This window comes from Papaver somniferum, chromosome 3, assembly GCF_003573695.1.
Source record: "Papaver somniferum cultivar HN1 chromosome 3, ASM357369v1, whole genome shotgun sequence".
NCBI lineage: Eukaryota > Viridiplantae > Streptophyta > Magnoliopsida > Ranunculales > Papaveraceae > Papaver > Papaver somniferum.
In genome coordinates, this window is record NC_039360.1 from 40693318 (window position 1) to 40717744 (window position 24427).

Consider the following 24427-nt stretch of genomic DNA (forward strand, 5'->3'; position numbering starts at 1 on the left):
TTTCCGCATTATATTTTTTATATAATTGAAATATCACAGGTTGTGCGTAGTTCAATCAATTGGTAAATCCAACCTTGATTGTTGGATAGGAATTGATTGGCACTTGGGCGTTGGTCTTTGATACCGTCCAAGTTATTTCTCATATCAATCAGGCTCACAGATTTCTACTTGTTCGATTGAAGATGGTATTGAGAAATTGAGATTAAGCTCTTTGATATATCTCTTGATTGATCTCGCTTTTAAGTTGGTGCTCTCGGAATTATATTGGAGTTAGTCTATACATATTTCCGAACGGATTATTGGGCGTGGTTGTTATACCCCTGCTTTTTCAGAAATAAAGAAGGAATCTGACAAATTCTAGGTGTAGATACTTAGGTTCCCCACTGTTCACCAACGGATCAAAAACCAGATGCTTTAAACTTTTTGTTAGCAAAATGTGTAATAAATTATTAAGCTGAAAAAGTAAAAATCAAACTAGTGTTGGAATAACATCCATAGGAGTGTATCAAATGAATTGTTTTAAAATTCATGTAAAAAATTAGAATAAACTTACAAGAATTAGAGAGATTTTTGGTGGAGAAAAGTCGAGAGTAGTAAGAATAAAAAACGGAAAAGAAAATTCAATTTATCATTAGGGCTTGAAATTTATTTTGCAAAAATTGCAAAACTTGGATGGAAAAGAACCCGAAATCCATACGTGGTATCATTCTAAAAGCCAAGTACCATCCTATATGTGACATCCTTCGTATGCAATACAAACCAAAAATATTGGGGAGGTGGATTTCCAAGAGTAGGAAATGTATATACTGAATAAGTAACCGAGAAAAGAAAGAAAGAAAGAGAAAGCACCAACCGACGGTCAAAGGGTAAGGAAACTTGGTTGTTCACGGAGGTTAGAACCTGCATGGCTCCAACGTATGAATAAAAAAGTTAAACTGTGGCGTACTGGTATGCACGTCAGTTTAAAATGGAGACAGTTGTGTTGTTGGTGCAACCACAATCAATAACTTATATGGGAGTCGGTGTTAGAAACTAGTACGCATTTCACTGTTTTTCAATAGTCACTAGGTTTTGCGCCCGTGAGTTGCACGAATCTAGATATTTTGTAGAGAAAAACATATTTTGGTGCTAGTGAATTTTTAGGGATTCAAAATCCGGAGAAGTATGAAACAGGAGATATAGACAATCAAAATGTGAAATTGCTAAGAATGATAATATTAACACGGGCACATTTTTTTTTTTGTAGAGATTACTATATTTTGGAGACAGTGATTTTATGGAATTCAAATTTCGAAAGAATAAACTAAAAAGTGGAAAATCAATAAAATTGTAAAAAAAATACGTAAGTCAGGCAAATTAATAAAATTAAAAATAACAAAATCTAATATTTAAGTCTGTGAGAAGTTATGGGATTTAAATTTATATTTTGTGAGGACTCCGACTGGTTGTCCTGTAGACTACTAACCCACATATCCATTGTAATCAAAATAATTTCTTGAGCGCGAAAACGTTTAACATATATAGTGTACTGGTGGTTGATAAAAAGAGAAAATTAATCAGTACAAAATAAGATTGAATGACACAAAAAGCATAAAGGTACGTATGATTTCACTGCAACAGGTCACCTGCATTCCACCAACTCCAAAAGAGAAAATGATATTTGTGATATTTCCATCATGAAAGTCTTTCTTGTGACCGACTTGGAGCCATACCACATTGATAACTCGTTAAAATTGTGCAAAAACTTCAAGTGCGACATCAAATAGCCCCACGTTGCGGAAAGAAAGCATTCATATACACTAAAAGGTCAAATAAAAACTCAAAACTCACGGATGTAGCTCTCCTATCAAATTGGAGTTTGAGATACAAATCAACTATCGGTGTACAACAATATATAAAATCGAAGTCAGATAATTGCGATGGGTAAACTAAAAGCAATAAAATATCAAACCACATTGAACGTTTATTCACCATTGTCGCTCTCTCCGTTCTCTACTGTAGCTTCAGCTTCGTCACCATTTCCTACCCTACTCGACCCCCTGATCTTTTTTCTCTCCCAGTTCTTTATTTCTACCACTATCCCGTTTTCAGCATCGTTATTATTGGCGTGCTTTCTGGACTTGCTTACTTGCAATAAATTTATAAACATTCAATACTCATCCATAATTGATTAAGTGGAACAAAGTGAAATCTCTAAATAGCTTAATGGCAGTTATATTGAAGGAAAAATGAGGGAAGAATATTAAACGGAAAAGAATGAAGTTGCTGAAGTTTGGGTTTTATCATGTTTTAATCAAACTAACCCGATGCACTAACCCGATGCGGTTCATTCACAGTCAGGTCCTTCTTCTACAATCTGTGTAGAGCATCACCCATATGAGACCGTAATCTATTTCAAATGGAACCCAGTTCCATCTAAAAAAAGGTTGTCATTTATCTGTAGTAAAAGAGAAAGAATGTAAAAAAACAACACGACTTTGTATATGCTCAAAAACTGCAATTGAAGCAGCTGAACTCTTTAGAAAAGATCAATGGGTTATTTAAGCATGGGTTGTCTTTGTACTTATAAGTTGCCATACCCAAAAATTTAACCTTACGATGCTTCTATCTATTTGGTAATCTTTATGTGCAACATGCTATAATCGCTACCCTCTTCAAAGGAATGTAATAGCTAGCTAACTTTAAAAACAGTACCAAAACTATTGTGGTAATCATATAATGTCAAAAATATAAAAACAATACCAAAACTATTGTGGTAATCATATAATGTAATAGCTAACTTTAAAAACAGTACCAAAACTACTGTGGTAATCATATAATGTTGAAATTTACAGATGGAAATTTTATGCAAATCAGATCAAGTGAAACTTGAAACTTTATTTAGAACACGATTCAATAAGTAATTAAAACTTCAAAAACAATATGAAACTAAGCTATACATATCACATAATGTTGAAATTCGCATATTACTTGACACATAATTAAAACTTGAAAGTCTTTTCATAACACGATTCAATAAGTAATACAAACTTAAAATTGAAGAAAAACCTACCATCTTTCCTTGCTTATGGCCTTTCTGAATCCCCACAAAACATACCATCTGCTCTTGCTTAGGGCTTTTCTCAATCCCCACAATGAGTTTTTTGTCTTGTGCTTGTAACCTGTGTCCCTCCCTCCCCGTCTCTCTAATAAATTTATCTAACACCCTCTGGAGCTCTAAAAAAAAGCACAAACCAAACATAATCTGAATATTCTTACCAAATCATAGGATCAATTCTTAACTTGAAACACACAGTTTCCAAACAATAGATTACCCATTTCTTCTCAGAAAATACCCAAAAAAGATGATAAAAAGAACTACATAATCAAAGTAAGTACGAAGAAAACCCTAGATTGTAATCATAATTTATACCTCCAGGAGTCCTCCTTTCCAAGAAGAACTTATATTGATTTCTCTTTTCTCTTTCCATAATGTGATTTGTTTTACTGTAAAAACCCTAATCGGATTAACCTACTGTATATCGTAAGAAGACTGAAAGACCAATGATGCACTTTCGATTATCCTAAACAGATCCATAACGTACATCCATCCGCATATCATCACATGTGACATAAAAGAAATCTAATCAACAGGAGAGCAGAGAAAATGGCGACGAAACTAAGTTTAGGGTTTAGAAAGAGGGTTTATGCACCAGCCACTTGGTTTCGGTTGTAACGTGCTTGATTTCTTGATATAGATGGCTGTGTTTCACTATCGGTGATTAAGGTTCACTGTGTAGTAGCAGAGATCGGTGATTAGTGATTAAGGTTCAGTGTGTAGTAGCAGAGATCGGTGATTAGTGTTTAGTGGGTAGTAGCAGGGGGTTTTGATAGATGATTGAGACGCAAGCTCGGTGGACATCAAATATTCAAAAAAAAAAAAAAAAAGACCAATTTATCCGGATGATTCTATTGGCTGAAATATATTCCGGTGGGGCCAGAAGCTCTAAGAAAAGAGCTTTGTTCAGTTTTTAACCACAACAAAGAAAATTCACCTGAAATCATATTATTAATTGACTTTTCAACGTATGTGTACATTCAACATGTAATTTTATCGCGTCCAAATTTATGCACCCCTCTAAAACCAGGGTGCACGTTCCGGCCACTAAAGATTGTTGTTCAACAATTTTGAGAATTAATTTTTTTTTTATGATCTGATGATGTCTCAATGCCATTCAGATTTCTTATATGATAGTTATAATGTTTTTTTTCGGTGGTGATGCTGCATTGTTATTAAATACGTTATGAAAGACGATGACCTACTTCGAAAATTAATAAAAATATCGATCGCGATGATGTCAAATTGGGATTATTACTTCTCTATTATGGAAGCATATAATATATACGATGTTGATGATCAAGATTCTAAAGATCAGGAATCAAAATGGTTTAAAATTATAACCATTAGAAAGATATCAATTTCGTCGATGGAATGTAGAGTATAATTTCGGATTTTCCTTTTAAGTTTTGAAATCTGTAATGTTAGTACTAGTTGTTTCATTTCAATTTATTTATGATGTAACTCATCGTGTAACCAAAATTTTACATTAATGAAATTATCAGGAATTGTCTTTTTCCTTAAAAAAAAGAATTCTTTTTAACAAATTCATAAATTACCAATCTTTCCATTATGAGAGACAAAGTTGATGGGTGATCGATGCCACAGTAGTATTGTGGTAAAATTATTGGATGATGTTTAAATCGGGGAATACATCAATGCCAATTTTTTTTATTGATATAAAAATAAAAAGACCAACATGAGTGGCAAAATATGATATATTAGTATTTTACCATATCAAAGTTTTCTTCCGCTACTATTTGGAAATCAAAGATCCGCGCCGAGATTTGCTTCTTCGCTTGGCTTGTATCATTGGATAGAATTGTGACGGTCGATAAACTCATCAATTGGGGATACGATTATAACAACAGTTTCTTTCTTCGTGGTAACACTTCAGAATCCTCTTCTCATTTACTTCTGTAATGGGACTACTCTTCTCAAATTTGGGCCGGAATAATTTTTGTAACGCGTCGCTTTTATTTCCCTAACTCTATCTTAGAGCTTTTTTAAGATATGGCTCCTATTAGTTCTAATAAGATTGGAATTGCTCTATGATATTTTGTACCCGCCACAATCATACAAGGATTTTGGGGAAAAAATGTACTTTCAAACTAAAAGTCAGAACTAATTGAGAAGTCAGTACCAACTACCAACGTCAAGTCTCAGATTATTTCGTGGGTTAAAATGGTTCAACCGAATAATTGTTTGCATCTGGATCATTGTATTAAAAATTGGGATTAGATTTTCGTCCCTTAGTTTTCTTATGCTTTTTTTTTCTTCCTCTCTTTCTTTATTTCTTTCTCCATCTCTCTTTAAATTTTATTTATGTACTTAATTTTTACCTCTTGTAAATGTTGTTACATGAATAAAGTTCTTTCTTATTCGAAAATAAAAATAACAATCCTTGTGTAAGGTGGCTAAATTATGTGCCCCCACGTGAAAAGTTATGGAAATAAAGCGAAAAGAAAAATCCTTGTCAAGGTGGCTTAATTCTGAGTGTATTTAAAACTGGACTAGGTCCCAGGGTTTTTCTACATTTGCGGTTTCCTCGTTAACAAAATCTCGTTGTGTCTTTTACTTTGATTTCCGCATTATAATTGTTTATTACAAGAAAGTAAAATAAACATATACTTTAACTCCGCATTACTTGATAGTGATCCTATAGAGTTTGGTTATCACCGAACCTATTATTAAGTAACACACTTTGTTTTAGTATTGTATCGATCTTGTATCCATTATCAATCAAACAAGTTATCTTGTTGTTGTATTATCTCGATCTCGTATCCATAGACAACCACACGAAGTGTGAACCGAATTGTCGTATTATCTCGACTCTGTCCATAGACGATCACATTCGGTAGAGTACTTATAGGTTAAAACTAAAAGATTATGTTTTATTTGGGTACCCTCGTCTTTTCAATTGGTATCAGAGCCGAGAAACACGAAAAGATATAACAATCTGTGTTTGGTGCTATATAACCTATAAGACATGAGTCAAAGTAGAGCTAGGCAATAGCGAAAACTAAAGAAAGACTCAGTTAACGTATCACAAGAGGTTATTGAACCACGGTTATTGAGAGAAAACTAAATGACTCTACCGAGCTATTAGAGAAATGTCAGAATGAGTTGAAACCAATAACTTCTGAATGTAAAAGGCTTCGTCAAGATCAAGAAAATTTGAGGGAAGTTGCTTGTCAACAAATACAGGGTCTTGAAGACAAAGCAATTGTTGTCTCTCTCAAATGGAATTATTAGAGAAAGAGGGTGATGCTTCTCTTGAAAAGGTTCTTTTGTTGGAAAAGAAACTTCCTGAATCTGATGCAAGGATTAACTCTCAACAAAAGAGTTTAGAAGAGAAAGAAGGTGAATATCTCTCACGAGAAAAACGCCTTGAGGCTAATCTAGTTGGTGCTGATAAAATCAAGATGTTGGAAGAAGAAACTTTGTACTTGAAAAGGTCCAATGATAGCACTAACAATTTATCATCATTATTATAAGCGAGAAGATTTCATGGTGATACACGAAGATTGGGATATTATAAGGAATCAATTTTTTCCAACGATAACGATGAGATAAAATTTGTTAAAGCTTCAAATTATTCTCAATCAAAGACTTCAAATGCTGTCAAAGATGCTTTTATTTCTTGTAAAGAAATAAGAGAGATGACTCCAATGCAAGAGGATCCACAAAAAGGTAGCATTAAAACTCAGGCTTTGTATGTTACTAAGCATTGTTATTATTGTGGTAATAATGGACACTTGCAATGGGGATGCAAAGTTCGCAATATGCAGGACGCACTTTCTTTTATGTCAAACGAATTGGATAAATTTGCTCCCCGAAAGGTCTCAGATCGTTATTGTCCTAAGTTTAGGCAAAAGAATTATTATAATGATAGTTCAATGTTTGCTTATCGCTCGACAAGGTTATCTCATAAAATACCCGAATATAGAAAGAGAGATGACTTTGTAAATGCGAAGACAAGGTCCGATGTTCCAAATTGGAGAAAGTTCGTTTCACAAAATATCCAAAAGGGCAACGATCCTAATGGTATGAAGCAGAAAGCCGTTGTTGCGAAACCCATCTACAAATGGGTCTCGAAGTCCTCCATGGCCAAAGAAGGACGAAAAGTTAATCACAAGAATGACACGCAAGTGATAAATGTTGATAACGATATTTTCGAGAGTCTTCTTAAACTACTAAGGAAAGACATCTTGTTATCTAAAGTCTCTTGTACGAATGAATGTTGTGATATTGACACTCTTCATCACAATTCTAAGAAGAAAAACAAAAGATGGATCAAGAGAAAACAAACCAAGCAAGAGGTCAAGAATGATGATTCTGTCTTAGTCACTCGTTACGAACAAGACAAGACAAGGATCAACTCAACACAACCTAGTTGTGTTAGAATGTGACTGGTCACCTTTGTTCTCAATCTTTTGAAATGTGAGGAAGCACATGAAAACCGAGCACATGACCTCTCGGTTATTATATGACCAATTAACATCTTCAGGGAGATTTTTCTCTTCAAGACTCATACCTTCTCTATCTATATTTGATATTTTGGTAAAAACGGTAATTTTTAGTTCATAGTGTTGATATCTACAGGTCATATATGTGTATCTCTTGTTCATACGGTTAAAACGATCCATAAATCAATCAATTCGGACATCGTATGCAAAAGTTATGCCTAAAACAGTTTTGTGCATGAACTCGTGTTAGGATCCGTCAAAACCCAATCCCATGGATTGGTCACAACCTATACATGTGACTTGGTATGATCGGTCCCTACCTAGTCCTTACGAAAGGAGTGTAAAACTGTTTTGCCCATAACTTCTTCGTCCGAACTCGGAATGACCTCATTCTTTTTGTGTTATTTTTGTAATTCAAATTCCTCCAAGATTGAGGTAGTTGCAATACTTTATTTTCTGTTGAATATTTATGGTGTATTGCATTTGATTTTATGAGATAAATCATTGTGTTTCAGTCTCATATATTGGCTCATTTCCTTATGGTTAGTGACTTTTGAGCATAACCCATCTTTGGATCATATCTTCGTGATTTCTATATCAAAATCATAAGAAAGTTGTGACGGTGTAGCTTATATGTAAGTCACATATACTAATGTTTGTTTATGTTCTATAAACTAAAGTATACATATGAATACTCTAGATATATGAGATAAGTGCATGTTGGTTTCATTAACCTTAATATTCGATCTCATATGAATGTAACCCTTATGATTTGTGTTTCTTTTTGATTTAGTGGGATTAAGTTATAGCCCATGTTGGTAGGCTTTATCAAACGATCATAAGGTATTCCGATTGAAAGTCATATGTGGAAAACCACAATATATTGAATCAAATTGTGTTTATATGAGTTTTGTTTAGCATAACATATGTGTTTCAGGTTTTCAACTTTTGCTATTGGCACATATTAGTTAAAACCGATTCAACCTTTTTTTGGTAAAGGCTTATTTTGTTGTTGTTCTTTTGTTCCGAGAGGATGACAACACACTGGGGGAGAGTTCTCATTTGAACTCGCGCTTAATGATATATCTTTCTGGGGAGAAGAGGCTGAGAAATTTGAAGTTACGAATTTGTTAGTTAATCGTTTTCCTGTTTAAGAAAAGCATGTTTATATTGCATATATATTTTGCTTTTGCATAACAAAATTTTGGTACGACTCATCTAAATCATGTATCAAGATTGATTAGATTGGTTACCAAACAGATTATTCCTTTGTTGTTTGGAATACGATCCAAAGGACTTGTTATTCACGTGCGTGACTCTATAAGTCGAGGCGCAGGGATACCGAGGGAACTAAGTAGCTCCGGGAGTCTGCTTGGTCTCAACTATACGAAGTTGGTATTAGATTTTGTATAAAGGATTAATTCTGAGAGTATTCAAAACTGGACTAGGTCCCGGGGTTTTTCTGCATTCGCGGTTTCCTCGTTAACAAAATCTTGGTGTGTCTTTTACTTTGATTTCTGTATTATAATTCTTTACTATAATAAAGTAAAATACACATATACATTAACTCCGCATTACTTGATAGTGATCCTATAATCGAAAAAAAAATGGAGAAACTAAAATTTCGTTTCAATATGAACAAAAAATCATTGATGCATGTTGTTTCAACCACACATAAATTGCGAAGAACATGCAACATAATTATTTGTTTTGGTTTAACTTTTGGAGGATTTATAACTATTTTCTTAAGCTTTTCATCTTTCTTTTTCTCTGGTTCAACATTTTTCTTCACCATCTTAACCAGGTTTTGATTTATTTATTTTTTCAAACTATTTTGGTTTAAGTCAGAAATTGGTTTCAATTTATGGTTTGATTTTAATTATTGAGCTCGGAAAAATAGGTTTGGGAAGTAATATTCGAGATATCTGAGGTTTCAGGAGAAGAATAGAAAATCGAAGATAGGAAAATAATTTTGTAGATAGGATATTTTTGATTTTTAATGGTTTTAGGAAATACCATTACAAATGAAGATAAACGTTGTAACCCAATAAATGTGGTGGGGTGATTTACTCAGTTATTTACGCTGAATCAGATGAAAAGGCAGTTTAGACAGTTTGGGTAACTTGGTATTCTTCTGGATCTTTTGTTTTGATGGGATTTTTCTAGACGGATTTTGACAGCTTTATAGACGTAACTTGCGTCTTACTTAGAAATTTGTGAACACAAAATATAAGTGACCCGTTTTCGTTGGCCTTAGTTGTATGGAATTTGGATTAATATATTTGATTTGATTTTCCTACAATCTATGAACTACACTTGGAACTAAATGGTATATATGCCGGAATATCTAACAAGCAAAACTCAAACACTTATTCGATAGAATCATTCTAGAAGAACTGTTTCTGTGGACATCCTAAAAATCGTATGCCGAAAGAATATCATAAGATCCACCAATTTTTTTTTGTATGTCTACATAGTCCTGATGTAGGTTTTCTCCTGGTATATTTAGAATTTTTGTATCCCAATTGAGGTAGTTTTTTTTTTTTTTTTTTTTTACGGTATATTTTTGTATCCCAAAAGTGCCTGCATAATTTTTCTTGACGTGACTATCGACCTTACCAAACGGTCCAAACCCGAACGGCCTAGGCCAATTTTCAGCAATTGTGTTGACAGTGGTTATACACGCGTACGGCGTACACCACCAAAACTTAGCTGGATTTTCCTTCATCTCGAAGGCTATATATATATGAATCCCTTATGACTATTATATCCAACTTTGATTACATCTTCCTCTCTAGGGCCGCTACTTGATCATCTTCATCATCATCCGCTACGATGCCAAGTGGTGCAGAGATCTGTTGTGAGATTCTTCTAGCAATTCTTCTTCCTCCTCTTGGTGTCTGTTTCAGACATGGTTGTTGCAGTGTAAGCAAAACCCCTTTCCCCTCTTTTCTTATTTTCAAAATCAAATAAGATCATCATCGTTTTGATTTTCTAACGGTTTTTTTGTTAATTGCAGGTGGAATTCTTGATCTGTTTGTTGTTGACATTTCTAGGTTATGTTCCAGGTATAATCTATGCCGTCTATGTCATAGTTGCTGTCAATCGTGAACCCTACCCTGATGATTACTGGCGCCCTATTAATGCTTAATCAAATTCCATTCTGGTGTAATTTTTAAATGGAGATTTTATGTATAAAACTTACGGAGATTGGTGAATATCATGCTTAATTTGATCTATAATCTTCGCTTTTTATGATCTTAATAATTTTGTGTATGATTGGTTATTGTGATCTGATGACCTAATCTATGGTCAATTTGGGGAAATTTTATGATTAATTAGGTTTTTTAAGAATTCTTTTTTGATGATTGTGTTTCTTGTATTGCAAATCATTCACTAATTAACTTAGAAGAACGGATTAAGGTAGTAGACGAGATCTATAGATTTTTAGTTTAATGTTTTAGTTTGTTTGATATCCATTGTGGCTGTTAATAGAGTTTTGTAGAATGAGCTGTTCAGAACTTCCAATTCTGAATCTGAAACAAGAGATACACAAATTTTGGTAGCTTAATCTAGATCAACGTTGAGATGAATGTACAGTCCACCTCTACCCATATCGATGAAACAATTACAAAATTTAGATGAATGTGTTTGTCGAAGAAAACAGTTGGAAGGAGTGTAGCTATACAGTCTCATGTTAGAAAGAAAGATTATAAAACATCAGTTTAGTTGAATCCAAGTGAATGACGGAAGCCTTTTTTTTTTCTTCTCTCCAAAATGCTGCTAGCGAGGTCATCTGTTCTGCTGCTTTAGCTACATTACATGTTTGTGTTATATCATCGACCTTTAGTTCATGTATATGCATATCCATATATGGGTCCTGTAATTGTATCTAAAGGCCTCTTAGTTTGATGCCTCCTACTACTTGTTTTAGCAGATGTGAATTTTGGTCACAATATCGGTGATGTTGTTTAGGAGAGACTTTGAAACTTTGCTCTGTCAAGCTTAACAAATAGTCAATTTCTTATGTCATTCCTGCAGAGTTCTTTCCTCAATATTCAATGACTATTCTTGTCTAGCCTACCTGAAGTAAAATCATCTGTGAGCCGAGTCTGAGTTTGACGGACAATCTGTGACATGATTCTGCAGTAAATTTACCTGAAGGAGATTTTTTTTTCCATGTTACAAATAGAAATGATAGAATCCGGACTACACGACCATTGGCATAATGTGCACGGGCCATATCATTCGCCCACCTAAGTATTATTCCTCATATAACCGGTCTTGTTTTCAAAGGTTTTAGATTCCTCGTAGAAAAACACGAAAGTCTAGGATCTAAATGCTGTTGGGATACCAACATCAATCCGGACTCCAATTTACTGATCACAGCAGGTTACCGAGATTTTTTCCAGTATGATATTGTTTATGTTTCAGTATTTGTTCAGGACTAGACTGTATATGACGTCCCTATAAATACTTAGTTCTCCCTATAAATACTTAGTTCTCATAAGTATTTTATTCATTCAACTTTCAGTCAATATAGTTAAGCTTTGCTTAACTCTGGAGGCTGATCTCTAGTCGATTGCAGATTTATTTTTTTCTCGAAGGGTTAAAAATCTAGCAGCTGCCAATGGGAACTAAAATAGTTGAACTTCCATCGACAGTCAAATTCATCTGGAAGATCGACAACTTTTCTAAGTTGTACTCGAACAACTCAGCCTACCTTTACTCTGATGTTTTCAGTGCTGCTGGTGCTAAGTGGTAAGATGTTTTCAATATGTATATTTAGTTTGTCTTCTTGTTTTTGATTAACCCTCACTGTTTCTTGCTAATACTTTTTCAATAGGAAGGGACTGATTTATCCTAAGGGATCGGGGAAAGTGTTTATCAGTGTATCTCTCTCGTCAAGACTCCGCCAAATTTCCGGTGAACCTGGACTACATTCTCACAATTACTAATCAAACTGATCCCAAAACAACAAGACACTTGGTATAAATCCTCAATCTTTTTTTGGATTATTTAGTTTTTGGTACTTATATTTTGTCCAGAGTTAGTATTTGGTCTAAGATTTGTCCAACTTAGGATTTGGTACTTGGAAATAACGTTGACCTTCGGTGACCGTCTTAAATCTTGACTTCTACTAAAGAAATTATTAAAAAATTTATATAAAATATAATCATTAAACAAATTTACTATTACACCCTTCATTTTCCTAGTATTTACAAATAATCACATATTAACCCTTCATCGCCACCACCGTCAATTTCTTTCTCTCGAACACTACCACTGCAACATCATCACATCTCGCTTTCCCTGGTTATTCAATATGTTGAATATATTTAAGGGAATAACCTCTTACCTGCAACATGTTGGTTCTGCATGCGGTGAACATCAATTCAATTTTTATCCGTTAGTCATGGGGGTATTTGAGTAAGTCTCTCAAAATCCCTGTTAGTCGTGGAAGAGTTTAAAAAGTCTCTAAACTCCCTAAAAAGTCTCTGAACAATTGCGCTTAAACATTGATTTCATAGGCCTCAATGTGAATTTCACCTTATAAGTAAGTTTAAGCACGACCCAAGTGCAAATAGCCTTGCTAGAAAATGTTACTGGACGACCTGGATTTTATTTTACCATGACCACGGTCTGAGAATATCAGATTATTCTTTGGGATTTTTTCCGGTGTATCTAGAATTTTCTCCTGGTTTATCTACCCAGGATGAATCCCGAAAAACAAACTGTAAAATAAACTGATAAATCCCAGGAATCATCAAACAAAAAGAACGAATTTACTTTCCAAACACTCTGTAGTCCACTCAACAGTCAACCAAACCCCAAACCCCCTTCTTTCTCCTTAAAACCCTAGCTGCAAATCTTTTCTCCTCGACTAGGGGATTCCATAGAGATCATATTAGATACTTGTACTCGCTTATCAGCTACATCCATTCTAGACTGCAGCAAATTAGTAAGCAAATCCTGGGGAAATGATGCCAAATTTCATATGAATCGCCATAGTGATTGATGTTGATACTGGTGGTAAGTTTAGTTTGTTATTCACGGATGTTGTGTTTGGTGTTGGATTCAACCAGTTTTATTATTCAGAAATATGATGAGAATGCTTTTTAATTTTCTGAAACACCATTTTGATAGACTCTCCATTTGTGTACTGTATATGTTGTTATGGGCTCATATAAATATAATGGCTTGATTTGTCTAAGTTTCTGCCATTATAAAGACTGGATGAACTACGAACTTGCTGGTTTATTTATAAGTGTGTGATGTTATTGCCTAATTTAAGAACCCTTGGAATATGTAAGTAATTTAAGAACCCTTGGAAAATATAGTACTAGGCATTATTGAGGCCTATATCCTGTTGTCAGCATTCTATGAATCCAAGTACTAGGATTTTAGTTTGGTGTGGTTCTCAGGAAGGGAGGCTAATTTAATCAATTTCAGAACTCTTTTCAACTTGGAATATGTTAACAAATCCAGTGTATCCAAAATTTAGTTTTCTTTTGTTATGCAATCTAGAGCGCATTGGTGGTTAAGTTTATATCTAAATAATCCATCTTGCTTGGCTTGTTTGCTTTTCTCTATGTCAATGTCTACTTGAATTGAATATTGATACAGTTTTGAATATGCCAATTTCTCGCAAATAAGAGGTTTAATGCAATGGCAGGGAAAATTCTTGAAATTGGAAGGTTTCTGTACTGCTACTAGAGCATCCACTATTTGGTTTTGAGAGTCACTAGATAGTCGATTTGGGGATAATTTATAATTGGTAGTTTGTTCATTCCATATTGAATTCCCAGGCGGAGTAGTCGCTCATCCTTTCTCTGTTGCACATGATGATGACATTCTAATTTTGGAAAATGATGCATTCTGTGAATGTCTAATTTTGAACCTGAATGAGCTTTATAGAGCAGCCTCTTTGTGCTCTTTTTCCTGATCTTTTCAAGTTGTCAAGTTACAAGAACTCAACTCTGTAGGAAACGCTGACACATACTAGTACTGCCTGGAATTTTCGTTTTTCAAGTCCTCTCGAAGTTCCTTCTTGTTGTAATAACAGCTAACAACAGTAAAAGAGTCACCAGGTCTCCATGATGTAGTGTCGGTGCTGTCAGTGAGAAACTTTGGTTCAGGTTCCTTAACTGTCAACAGTCACGACACCGTAAACCATGACTGGCAGTGCTCCAAAATGAAACTAGGACAGGGCAAAGAGGTTTCTGGGGTAGGAAAGAGTAATAATTGAAACAGCATACAGTGTAAGAGAAATCTTGTCCCAATAAAACCCAAAAAACCCAGAGCTACTTACAAAAGGTGGGGAATCCTAAACTCTAGAAATGGAGATGCAAACAAGTGATGTAGAAGATTTTTCTGCATCAGCAACACTAGTTCCCTGTACCTGCTAGTTTGTCTGATGATCCATCTAAAGGCCCATTTGTTCTTGATTTCAAAGATATTCCAAGTTGGAAATCTGCATTTCAAGATGGCGAATTCAAAATTATAGAGCAATGTTAGATTTCAGGTAATTGTTAGTTACTGGAGTAGTAAAATCTGAACTGGGGAAATTAGGGTAAGGTCCCACCCATGAGTAGTAAAATCTGAAAACTGTCGGTTTCCTATTACTGACAGATGATACCTTGCAATGATGGGTTATAATCAAATCTGGAAAAGTGAACGATTTATATGTAAGGAATAGGTTTCAGTTTGGTTAGATTGGTTTGAGAGTCTCAACTAGAAACAGTGAAGTTTCCTGCATCAAGATTCCAACCGCTGTGCTCCAACGTCCATCACAAAACTCAAGGTGTGGCTTTTGTTCTGCGGTAGCATGCACCTAGGCTAGGGATGAAATTTGAGTTGTCGTTCGCATAATTCTAGAAGTCTTTTATCATGACATTACCAAGTGGAAAAAGGTCAAGGACTGTAACACCAGCGATTGAGTTTATATAGTTGCTGGGTGCAGGAACTTGGATTCTTAGTTAACAAACAAACGGCATTCATTTTCTCGCCTTGAATGTTCTGGAAAATACTTCGTTTCTCTAAATGCAAATTGAGTTAATCAGTGAAATTTGAAACTTGTTATTGTATTATTGGGGTTCAAAAGCACCAGCCTCGCCCATTGTGGTCATAGGGTGGTCATTGACCATAGCAGGTACTTAACATCCACTAGGAGGAGCTAAGAATGGCTCCCTAGGGTGCAGGAGCAGGAACTATAGAAGGAAGTTAAGCAATGAATTGGTAGAAGCAGAAATAGCAGGGATGGGAACCATAGTCTCAACAGATGGGGAGGAGGAGCCAACATCTCATTCTTGGTAAGACAGATCGGTTTAGTTTGCTTTAAAATTTAGTTTCCATGTTTATGTCTCAAACAACAGATAATGACACGTTGAATGCAGAATCAATGTTGAGTAACAACTAACAATCTCCACTGATATTCTTTATTTGAATCTTAGTCACACTTGTTTATATGAACTTCATAATGAACGACACGTACTATTTTTCTGATGCTAGCTCTCATTGACTACTATTTTCAAAACTTTACAAAATTCCGCACGAAACCTTAGTTAGTTTTGAAGAATGAGTTGAATCTAACTGCAGATTTATGCTGCACAAGTATAGGTTATGTTCTTCCAGATGAGGAGTCTCCTCTGCAAGTATCTGAAAGGAGAATTTTTCATGTCAGGACCAGATTGTTATTGATCAAACGTAGAAACATCAGAAACTGAATGACAAACAGATCAGTAAAAGTATTATTACCTCAAATCCCATCTTTCTATATAGTGCCAGTGCTGGTTTGTTATCCCGATGGACAAGTACAAATACCTACTTTATACCTGACACATAAAATTCAAGAGCGTTAGTTTTCCTCCTTGCAGGTAACCGTCCGATTTGGATCACTGGAAGAGAAATTAAGCAGTCAAACGACTGGGATGGTCTCACTGTGTTCTTTTGCAGTTTCAATTGCAAACTTCAGCATGCTGCTTCCAACACCTTGTCGACGTGCACTTTCAGCAACAGCTACATTTGAGATTGTGCCATGTTTCTGTAATCCTCTTTGTCTGAAGGTGCTAGATGCATTCACAAACTTCCAGAGTTCCTGAGGAGTCAAGGAATTCAAATCTTAGGTGATTCTCAACATCAAATTGCCAACTGAAATTAGAAAATTATCCAAGTATAATGCACCTGATCAGGATAAGTCTCCCACTGTAACTGGTACTTGACACGAAAATCCTGAGTTCCAATGACATTTTTAAACATGTGCACATTCTTGCCTTCGTTTCTTACAGCAACAATGCACATGAATGGTTCTAAATAACGCGTCGAATATCGCCTTTCTATTGTATCCAACTCCTGCATTAACAGTATGCCAATAAGCAGCACCATTCTCATGTGACTAATTTTCAGTAGTGTAAGTGTAGTTTTACCTGCTCGGCGCGTTGCCTTTTGTAGCTATCAATGTATCTGTGTAATGACAGAAAATGCCATGATTATAATCTCGACAATAGGCCTAAAATCGGAAACCGAATAAACGATACTTTTTTTCATGAACTCAAAATCTAAAATTTCCTGTTTGGATAAAATGAAATTTAGTTGTCAGATATGTAATACAAACCGGTCGTGTGATCGATTTTCGTAAAGTCCTGCTTTCAGCCATGCTGATGCCTACTCAAAAAACCCAACTTAAAACCACCTTCAAAATCTTATTTCAGAAACACAAATTAAGAGCAAGATTTCAAAATTACGTACCCAAAACTCTACTTTGTCTTTGGCTTCTCTGATCACATACTCTCCATTATCTGATGATACCGAAGCCCGATGTTCTTCATGTTCTTGAATTATTGCTTCTTTTTCATTGTCAGATGAGAATTCTTCATTCTCTCTCGGCAATGCACATAGTACTGAACTAAATTTCCTAAGAACAGTATAACAAGATTCATCAAGAACCCAAAGAACGAATTCTGAATAGAATTAAGATGATGAACTCACTTTGTTGCAGGAGAAACAAGAACGGATTTACTAGCAGAATGTTGAAGAAAGTGCAAGAACTTGGAATTGAATTCCCTGTACGTAGGTATCAAATGAGCAAAACCAACTAAGAATTCATGAAAAAAGAAGAACCCAGAGATTAAGAATAGAAGATAATGAGTTGTACTACTATAACTAAGAATAGAATTTTTCTTCCATGGCAAGAAGAAGGGGAATACAACAACTTGGGTCGTGTTGTTTGATGAAACACATTCATCGACTGAAACATTTTGTTTCTTCTTCTTCTTCAGTGTAGTGTTTTCGTTTTGGGTCAGAAAGGTTGAACGAATGGGTTTGTGATTCATTCATCTGTGTATTTATAAGTGAAGAAGAATCAAGGGAAAACAAGAATCAAGAAAAACTGAAAATTTCGAGTTCTGTTAGTTTAGTTGTTTAAAGATACAGCAAATCTTGAAATTGAATCGATTCTGACCGTTGGATCATTCTTTGCGATGATTTAAAACGCTCTAATTTTGACACGTAATGCTCACTCAACAGCAAGAAGTAGCAATCAACCCAAATTTATTTCATTATAATTCATGCCGTCCGCGGGTTAACCCATCACAAAAAACCCATCCAAACAAAACTAACAAAACTGATACAAAACCCCAAATATCATAAACTGTCTAAACTACCCTTCTAGTATTTAAATCACCCCAACAAAAACAAAAATCAACCCCAATTTTAAATATACTATCACCACCACCAACAACAAACCACCAGCAACAGCGCCACCGCCGACCACCACCGCGGTCGCTGCCGTCAACCGCCGCCGCAGCCACCACTGCCGCCAACTACCATTGCACCACCGCCGCCAACCACCACCGCCGACCACCTCCGCCACCACCACCGTCGACCACCTCCGTCGTCCCCCACCACCACCACCGCCGACAACCGCCGCCTTCGCCACCTCTGACCACCACCACCGCCATCTCCGACTACCGCCGCCACCGATACTGAGCAATTGCATCACCACCGCTACCAGTCAGCACCACCGCCAACACCCGCCGCACCACGACCCCCCACCACCACCCAAAAAATTAGATGAAACCAATTTGGGTTTCATCATAAATATGATGAAACCGATTTTGGTTTCATCATAAATACGATGAAACCGATTTTGGTTTCATCTTGATTTCGTGAGAATTCACCTGCAAGAAGAATTATAAGAGGTATTATACATGTTCATGGATAGAAATACATCGTTGAAATACGATGAAATCGATTTTGATTTCATCATAAATAAGATGAAACCATAATTGGTTTCATCACACTAACAGCTGCCATTTCAGTTCCTGCAACTTCATTTTCTCTCGGCAATAGCGGCATCTCCCTTCAGTTCAGGTGCAAATGTGCACTATTGCTCCATATCCTCTTCAATCCATTGCCACCAACAAACCAACTTCTCTGTCTTCTAGGTGCAACATCCGCAATCGCAATCTTCCATTCTCTTCAGCACGAACTCATCAGCACCATCAATTCTTACCTGCAACACCTTCATTACATTGCAGAGTCTTGCTGCGTTACAGCAGCTCGGTAACAACAATACTGCTTCCTTGATGCTCAGACACCAGCAAAAATTCCACCAGCATCATATTAGCTTCCCTGCCTTGCTCTTTTGTTTACAATTCCACCAGCACACGACCTTGTTTTCTTCTTTCATGGCTCAGTCTTGTACTCAAAAACTCAATTGCAAGCAACCCCAACACATCACCATCTTTATCTAGTTATCATGACCACAACCACCTGTAACACGGCTAGCTCAGTCACCACCAATGCTGCAACTGCACAATCCTGCACTTGAGCTAACACCACCTGCACCAGTCACTGCACATGCATCTACTCCCTTGTTGACCCTTCCTTTAATCAGCTGAACCCAAATCAAACCATCCATCTTGCATCTCAGCTCAGAGAGCTCTTAACTCTTCCCATGTCCAGCTCTTTCACTGAATTTCACTAATCTGTAGCGGAAACCCTCGTTTCTCCTTATACTCTGGCCTGAACAGTATGCGACAAAACCCCAATCACAGACCAATGATGTAATTGCCATTATCACTGCTTACAACATAAGCTTCTCTGCAAATTCAGCTCGACTTCTTGCACATTCTCTACAACAACAGCATATCACCAGCTTCATTCCTTCTCTACATTGCAGCAACACCAACTCATTCAGCTGACCTGCAATCACTGCCATCACCTGAACCTCTTTCCCTGCATTGCACTTCTGTTGCAACAACAGCAGCACTGCCTCTCATACTTTCCTGTAACTTCTGCTGCACTTCTTTACTGCCTTCTCCAGCAAATTCTGTCCTTCCTCGGCTTCCGAGATCAGCCTAAAACCACTTCCTGCAACCCTTTCATTTAAGCAACAACAACTGCTCCTATCATACTCCATTTCCTTCCATATGCGAGTTGGTATTCAACACCACAGACCCAATCAACCACATCAGCAACCTGAACCCTTTGAGTCAAACACACAGCATATCAACAGAATAAACAACCAACACTCCATAGATCAACAGATTGCCCATAACTGGTGGATCCAAGAAAAAGTTCAGGAGGCCGATACCATAAAGTAACAACTGGACTAGTTAATGGTTGAATGTGCCCGACACTAACAAAATTTTCCAGGCCAAAATCAGTTATCTTCAGAGCTCCATCATCACTAACAAGAAGGTTGGATCCCTTGATATCTTTGTGCATTATACCTCTTGAATGACAGTGTTCAAGGCCAGATAGTAGTTGATGCATATATCATTTAACCTACACAACATGAACAAATCAAACCCTTTAACATTGGTAATTCCCGAATACTAGAAAACACATCCAGAGTTCCATATATACGAACCTGTGATTCACTGAACTTGATGTCAGGACAAGATGATAAACCAGCAATATCATGTTCCGTGTACTCGAAAACAAGATATACATTAGTTGACAGTCTAGAAGTAATTAGTCCCTCCAGTTTGCGGAGAATCATTATTTCCCGCGACATAAATCTCACACTTTCTGGCTCAAAGTTATCGAACCGAACTTTCTTTAAGGCAAGCATCCTCCCAGTTGCAAGCTCTCGTGCTTGGAAAACACTGTTGTATGTACCTTGTCCAATCTAAAGATACAGTCAGAAAATTGCAGTATTCAAATAATTGCAGCACATGAACAAATACAAAAATACCTTGTCGACGTACTAATCCACTTCAACATTCCGATGTATAACGACACAAATTAGACCAGAAATGAGCAATTCAAGAACAATAAAAAATCGTAGCAAAATAACAAAAGAAGAAGAAAAAACCCTTACCTTTTCCAATTTCTCGAAACTTTCAGCACGAAGAGGAATCCAACCATGAATAGCTTCATGAGCAACAACACTAAGCCAAGAAGGCCAACCAGCAACAACTTGTTCACCAAACCCAACAGGTCTTCTGAGATTAACATCACCAATTTCTTGTTTGATTATGCTCTTATCGACAGACCCAATTCCCTTCCTGTTCTTCTTTTGGAGATTCAAATCGAAACCCTGATTTCATCAATTTCTTCTTCATCTCTGAGATTAACAGCAACAGGTCTTCTTAAACAGCACCAAACCCAACTCTCCATCTGTCTTTATCTGTATTCTTGAATCAAATGCAGCCACAGCTCAGCATCAGAACATAAACCCTAATTTCTTCATTGTTTCTCGATCTCAATAAATTCTAGCAACAGTTTTTTGATGATTCTTCCTCTCTACGCTCTATGAACATCATCTCAAATCTTATTTCCTTCTCAATTTCTCAATCAGCGTCTCGATCTGGTCTCTCGGATTTAACAGCAGCGGCTGCTGCTTTCTCTTTCTTTTCTCAGTTTTAGGGAAATGAATGAACTAATGATTGAGAGAAAACGTCTCTCGAATTCTTCATCTCTTGAATCAGCATCGTTCTTCTCGTGGAGATCCATTGTTGCTGCTGGTGATGAAGGTAGTGGGAGAAGGAGACGGAAGAAAGAAGAAATCAGAGAAGAAGAAGAAGAAAAGATAAAAGGGTACATTTGGGTTTTTTTAAAATAAAAAAAGTTAAATTTGTTCATTATCATTTGACTTGGGATTTTTGTCCCAGTTTTATTTGAAACGGTTTTTATTTGGTAGAAATAATATAACCGATTTTTTCTTATCACTAGTTTGTTCACCTAGGAGTTTTGTCACTAGTTTTGTAATTCATGCTAAAAGTTTAACAGACACCAAAACACCCAACGCCATATTAATACCAGAAATAAATAATCGAACGCATCTAAATTTCAAGCAGACCAGTTTACATTATTTAGTTAATGGCACGACAGTTCTTTCGAACTTCTCCATTGTAGCCAGTAAGAGGACTAATGTTTCCCATTTTCACCATGGATCTTGCAAAATCCTCAAAGAACAAACTTGCATCTTCAGCGTAACTTTGTACCAACTCCATGGTTCTTGTGTTTTGTGTCAGCAACACTTGATCTGAATTCAAAAGCCCCTTTCCCAACATTATCAATTGGAAGTAACCATTGTCAAATTTGGTAGGAGAGCTGTAATCCAACGGAGATATAATGTTATCACCTCCTGATCTAGGACATACTGATTTCAAGTTATTGAAGTAGTTAATCTCTAAGGTTTCATCAGGTTGGTTGTTTCCATTTTGGTTGTATAGCCTTTGCTTGAAACTCACACATCTTGCGACCCCAATAGTGTGACTCCCTGAGAGTGCAACAAGGTCTACTTCACCAAGACATTGGCGATTGAAGAGTGCAATAAGGTTCTGAAGAGTTAAGTTTGGTGGGGGAATGTTGTTGTTTGAGGCACTGAGGCTTGCTGTTCTTGAATCTCTTCTTCCTAATGGAACCTCCCAGTTAGGTCTACCACTCTGTTGCATCCATAATATCACAGAATATTATTAAGCAATTAATTAAATAAATATATATATATATATATATATATATATATATATATATATATATTTGCATGTATAAATTGGTAATATTGGTTGAAAATTCTATACATGTGTCACTTACTAGTACAACTGAGCCTCTTGCAGCAAGTGCAACAATATCAGCACAAGAAACAATTTGAGGGCACGCTTGTTCCAACTTAGCTTTGATTTCGTAGATAACTTCGAATCCTCGTATGAAATTCCTGTTCGCGTTGGAACGCTTCTCACTAGCTATCGTAGAGCTATCGTCTAGTAAAATTGATGCATCACAACCCTGAAAGAAACAACATTGCAAACTAATTTAGTTAGTCGACGTATACACAAGTCTACAGATGTACGGTTAAATAATGAGCGCATAATGTTAAGCAAAATTGTACCTGAACGAAGCAGTCATGAAATTGAAGCCTAAGCAAAGCGGCAGCGGTTGTAGGCTGTCTAGAAATGGCTTGTTCCAGGACTGACATGACAATGTCATCAACTTGAGGACATGAATTTTCATAAAATCCAGGGAAAAGACTAGAATATCCTCCATTATAATCACCACCACTGCCGTAACCACCATTTCCTTCATTACTATCACCACCACCACCACCCCAGTAAGAAGGGAACTTAGAGAATTGTTGGATATTTTCAACGTTTCTAAGGTTTGCCACTATGCAGAGTTATACAGTGATCGACCTGACCGGTCAGGGTGTGGGGGTCTAGGGGGCAACACCCCCTAGCAGAGTCCGAGACAGCGTCTCGTGGATTTTTTTTTCTGGTTTTACTTTTTAAAACCTAGAAGTTTCCATTCAAAATTGAACAGACGCGTCTCTTCCCATAAGCCACCATTAATGGCTTTTGGAAGCGTCTGTTGGTGATGAAACGACACTACCAACAGGCATGAATATCACTATAAGTAGCGAAGATGTTCTCCCATTCCAATACATCAAAAAAAAAAAAAACTGTTTTCTTCTACTCTAAAAAGCATCATCAGAACCTTATACAGTGTGTTTTTTGGTCGGGTCAAGGAAGTACAATCCTTGAATTCGATTACGGTGTTAGGGCTTCATTGAATCCTGAAGGCATAATTCGAGAGACCGTTTGTACTCGCCAAATTTATTGGGAAAGGTCGAATTATTGTCTAAAAGAATCGAAAGAGCCTTAAAGTCAGGGGTACACCATTTTTTGTTTCTGTTTTCATCCTCTTGTTTAACCCAAAATTTCCAACAAGAATAAACTAGGGCGATCAGCTACAGAAAAGGGTAATAACATAAGAAGAGAAGAGGATGATAAACATGAAACCACAACAAGGTTTTAGAAAAGCCATTGTTTCTCAAAGCTAATGTAGTACTACTTCTTAGTGGTGATGATATTGATAGAGAGTTGTTTAGTTTTTGCTTGTATTTATAGCCGTCGGGTTTTACGAATATCTTCTTCTTAGCCAGAGAGTAGTGAGTAAATGCATGTGATCTTGACATCATGTTTGACATTATCAACTTGTTGATCACCTACTACTTTAAATTGGGGTGGGTGTAAATTTTGTTATGAATCATATTGTTTTAAAACTTTTAATCATGATCTACTTATCCTACTTTTGTGTATAATTAGTCTAATCAGCATGCAATAATTTCACCATTAGGTTTTATGTTCTGTCTCCCTAGTCACTCACTTCTCTATGAATGGAAAGTGCTGATTTTTCCACTGAATGTTTTGGTGTGCAAATTTCAACGCGGGGTTGATATTTGTTTTGTTTGTTATTACCTGCTCCAAGAATGAGTCAATATGCATGCATGTGATCTCTGATTAACATATACAGTCACTCAATATTTCCTTGGAGACAAATTGGCAATGGTCACTGCACGATCTACTAACTCTCTCCCAAGTATAAATTCTGTTCTTGGCCCGAGCCCAAATTT

The 24427-nt window shown here is 36.3% G+C and overlaps 3 protein-coding genes across 7 annotated transcripts; 1 reads left to right on the top strand and 2 right to left on the bottom strand.

The window, feature by feature from the left end:
* The first annotated feature begins 10298 nt into the window (after nt 1–10298).
* Nucleotides 10299–16957, top strand: LOC113355958 (UPF0057 membrane protein At4g30660-like). Of its 5 annotated transcripts, none has more exons than XR_003362683.1 (5): nt 10299–10491; nt 10586–12327; nt 12413–15878; nt 16186–16313; nt 16443–16957. XR_003362683.1 is itself a non-coding variant. In XM_026598946.1 (2 exons), the coding sequence occupies exons 1-2, from the start codon at nt 10402–10404 to the stop codon at nt 10715–10717; spliced, it is 222 nt and encodes a 73-aa protein (XP_026454731.1). In that variant the 5' UTR covers nt 10319–10401; the 3' UTR covers nt 10718–10912. The 5 variants fall into 5 exon arrangements, 1 of the variants encoding a protein (XP_026454731.1); XR_003362682.1 differs by having other exon boundaries at nt 10330–10491; nt 12413–12555; nt 15671–15878; nt 16186–16957; XR_003362680.1 differs by having other exon boundaries at nt 10300–10491; nt 16186–16957.
* Nucleotides 16958–19535: 2578 nt separating this feature from the next.
* Nucleotides 19536–20343, bottom strand: LOC113359338 (cyclin-dependent-like kinase 5). The gene is made up of 4 exons (XM_026602990.1): nt 20162–20343; nt 20026–20053; nt 19771–19925; nt 19536–19590 (listed from the first exon to the last, which is right to left on the bottom strand). Exons 1-4 carry the CDS (start codon nt 20341–20343, stop codon nt 19536–19538), a joined length of 420 nt encoding a protein of 139 aa, XP_026458775.1.
* A 1520-nt stretch (nt 20344–21863) lies between these two features.
* On the bottom strand, nt 21864–23368 carry LOC113361174 (peroxidase 9-like). The gene is made up of 3 exons (XM_026604509.1): nt 22907–23368; nt 22612–22803; nt 21864–22463 (listed from the first exon to the last, which is right to left on the bottom strand). Exons 1-3 carry the CDS (start codon nt 22991–22993, stop codon nt 21888–21890), a joined length of 855 nt encoding a protein of 284 aa, XP_026460294.1. The 5' UTR covers nt 22994–23368; the 3' UTR covers nt 21864–21887.
* Between the last annotated feature and the right edge of the window lie 1059 nt (nt 23369–24427).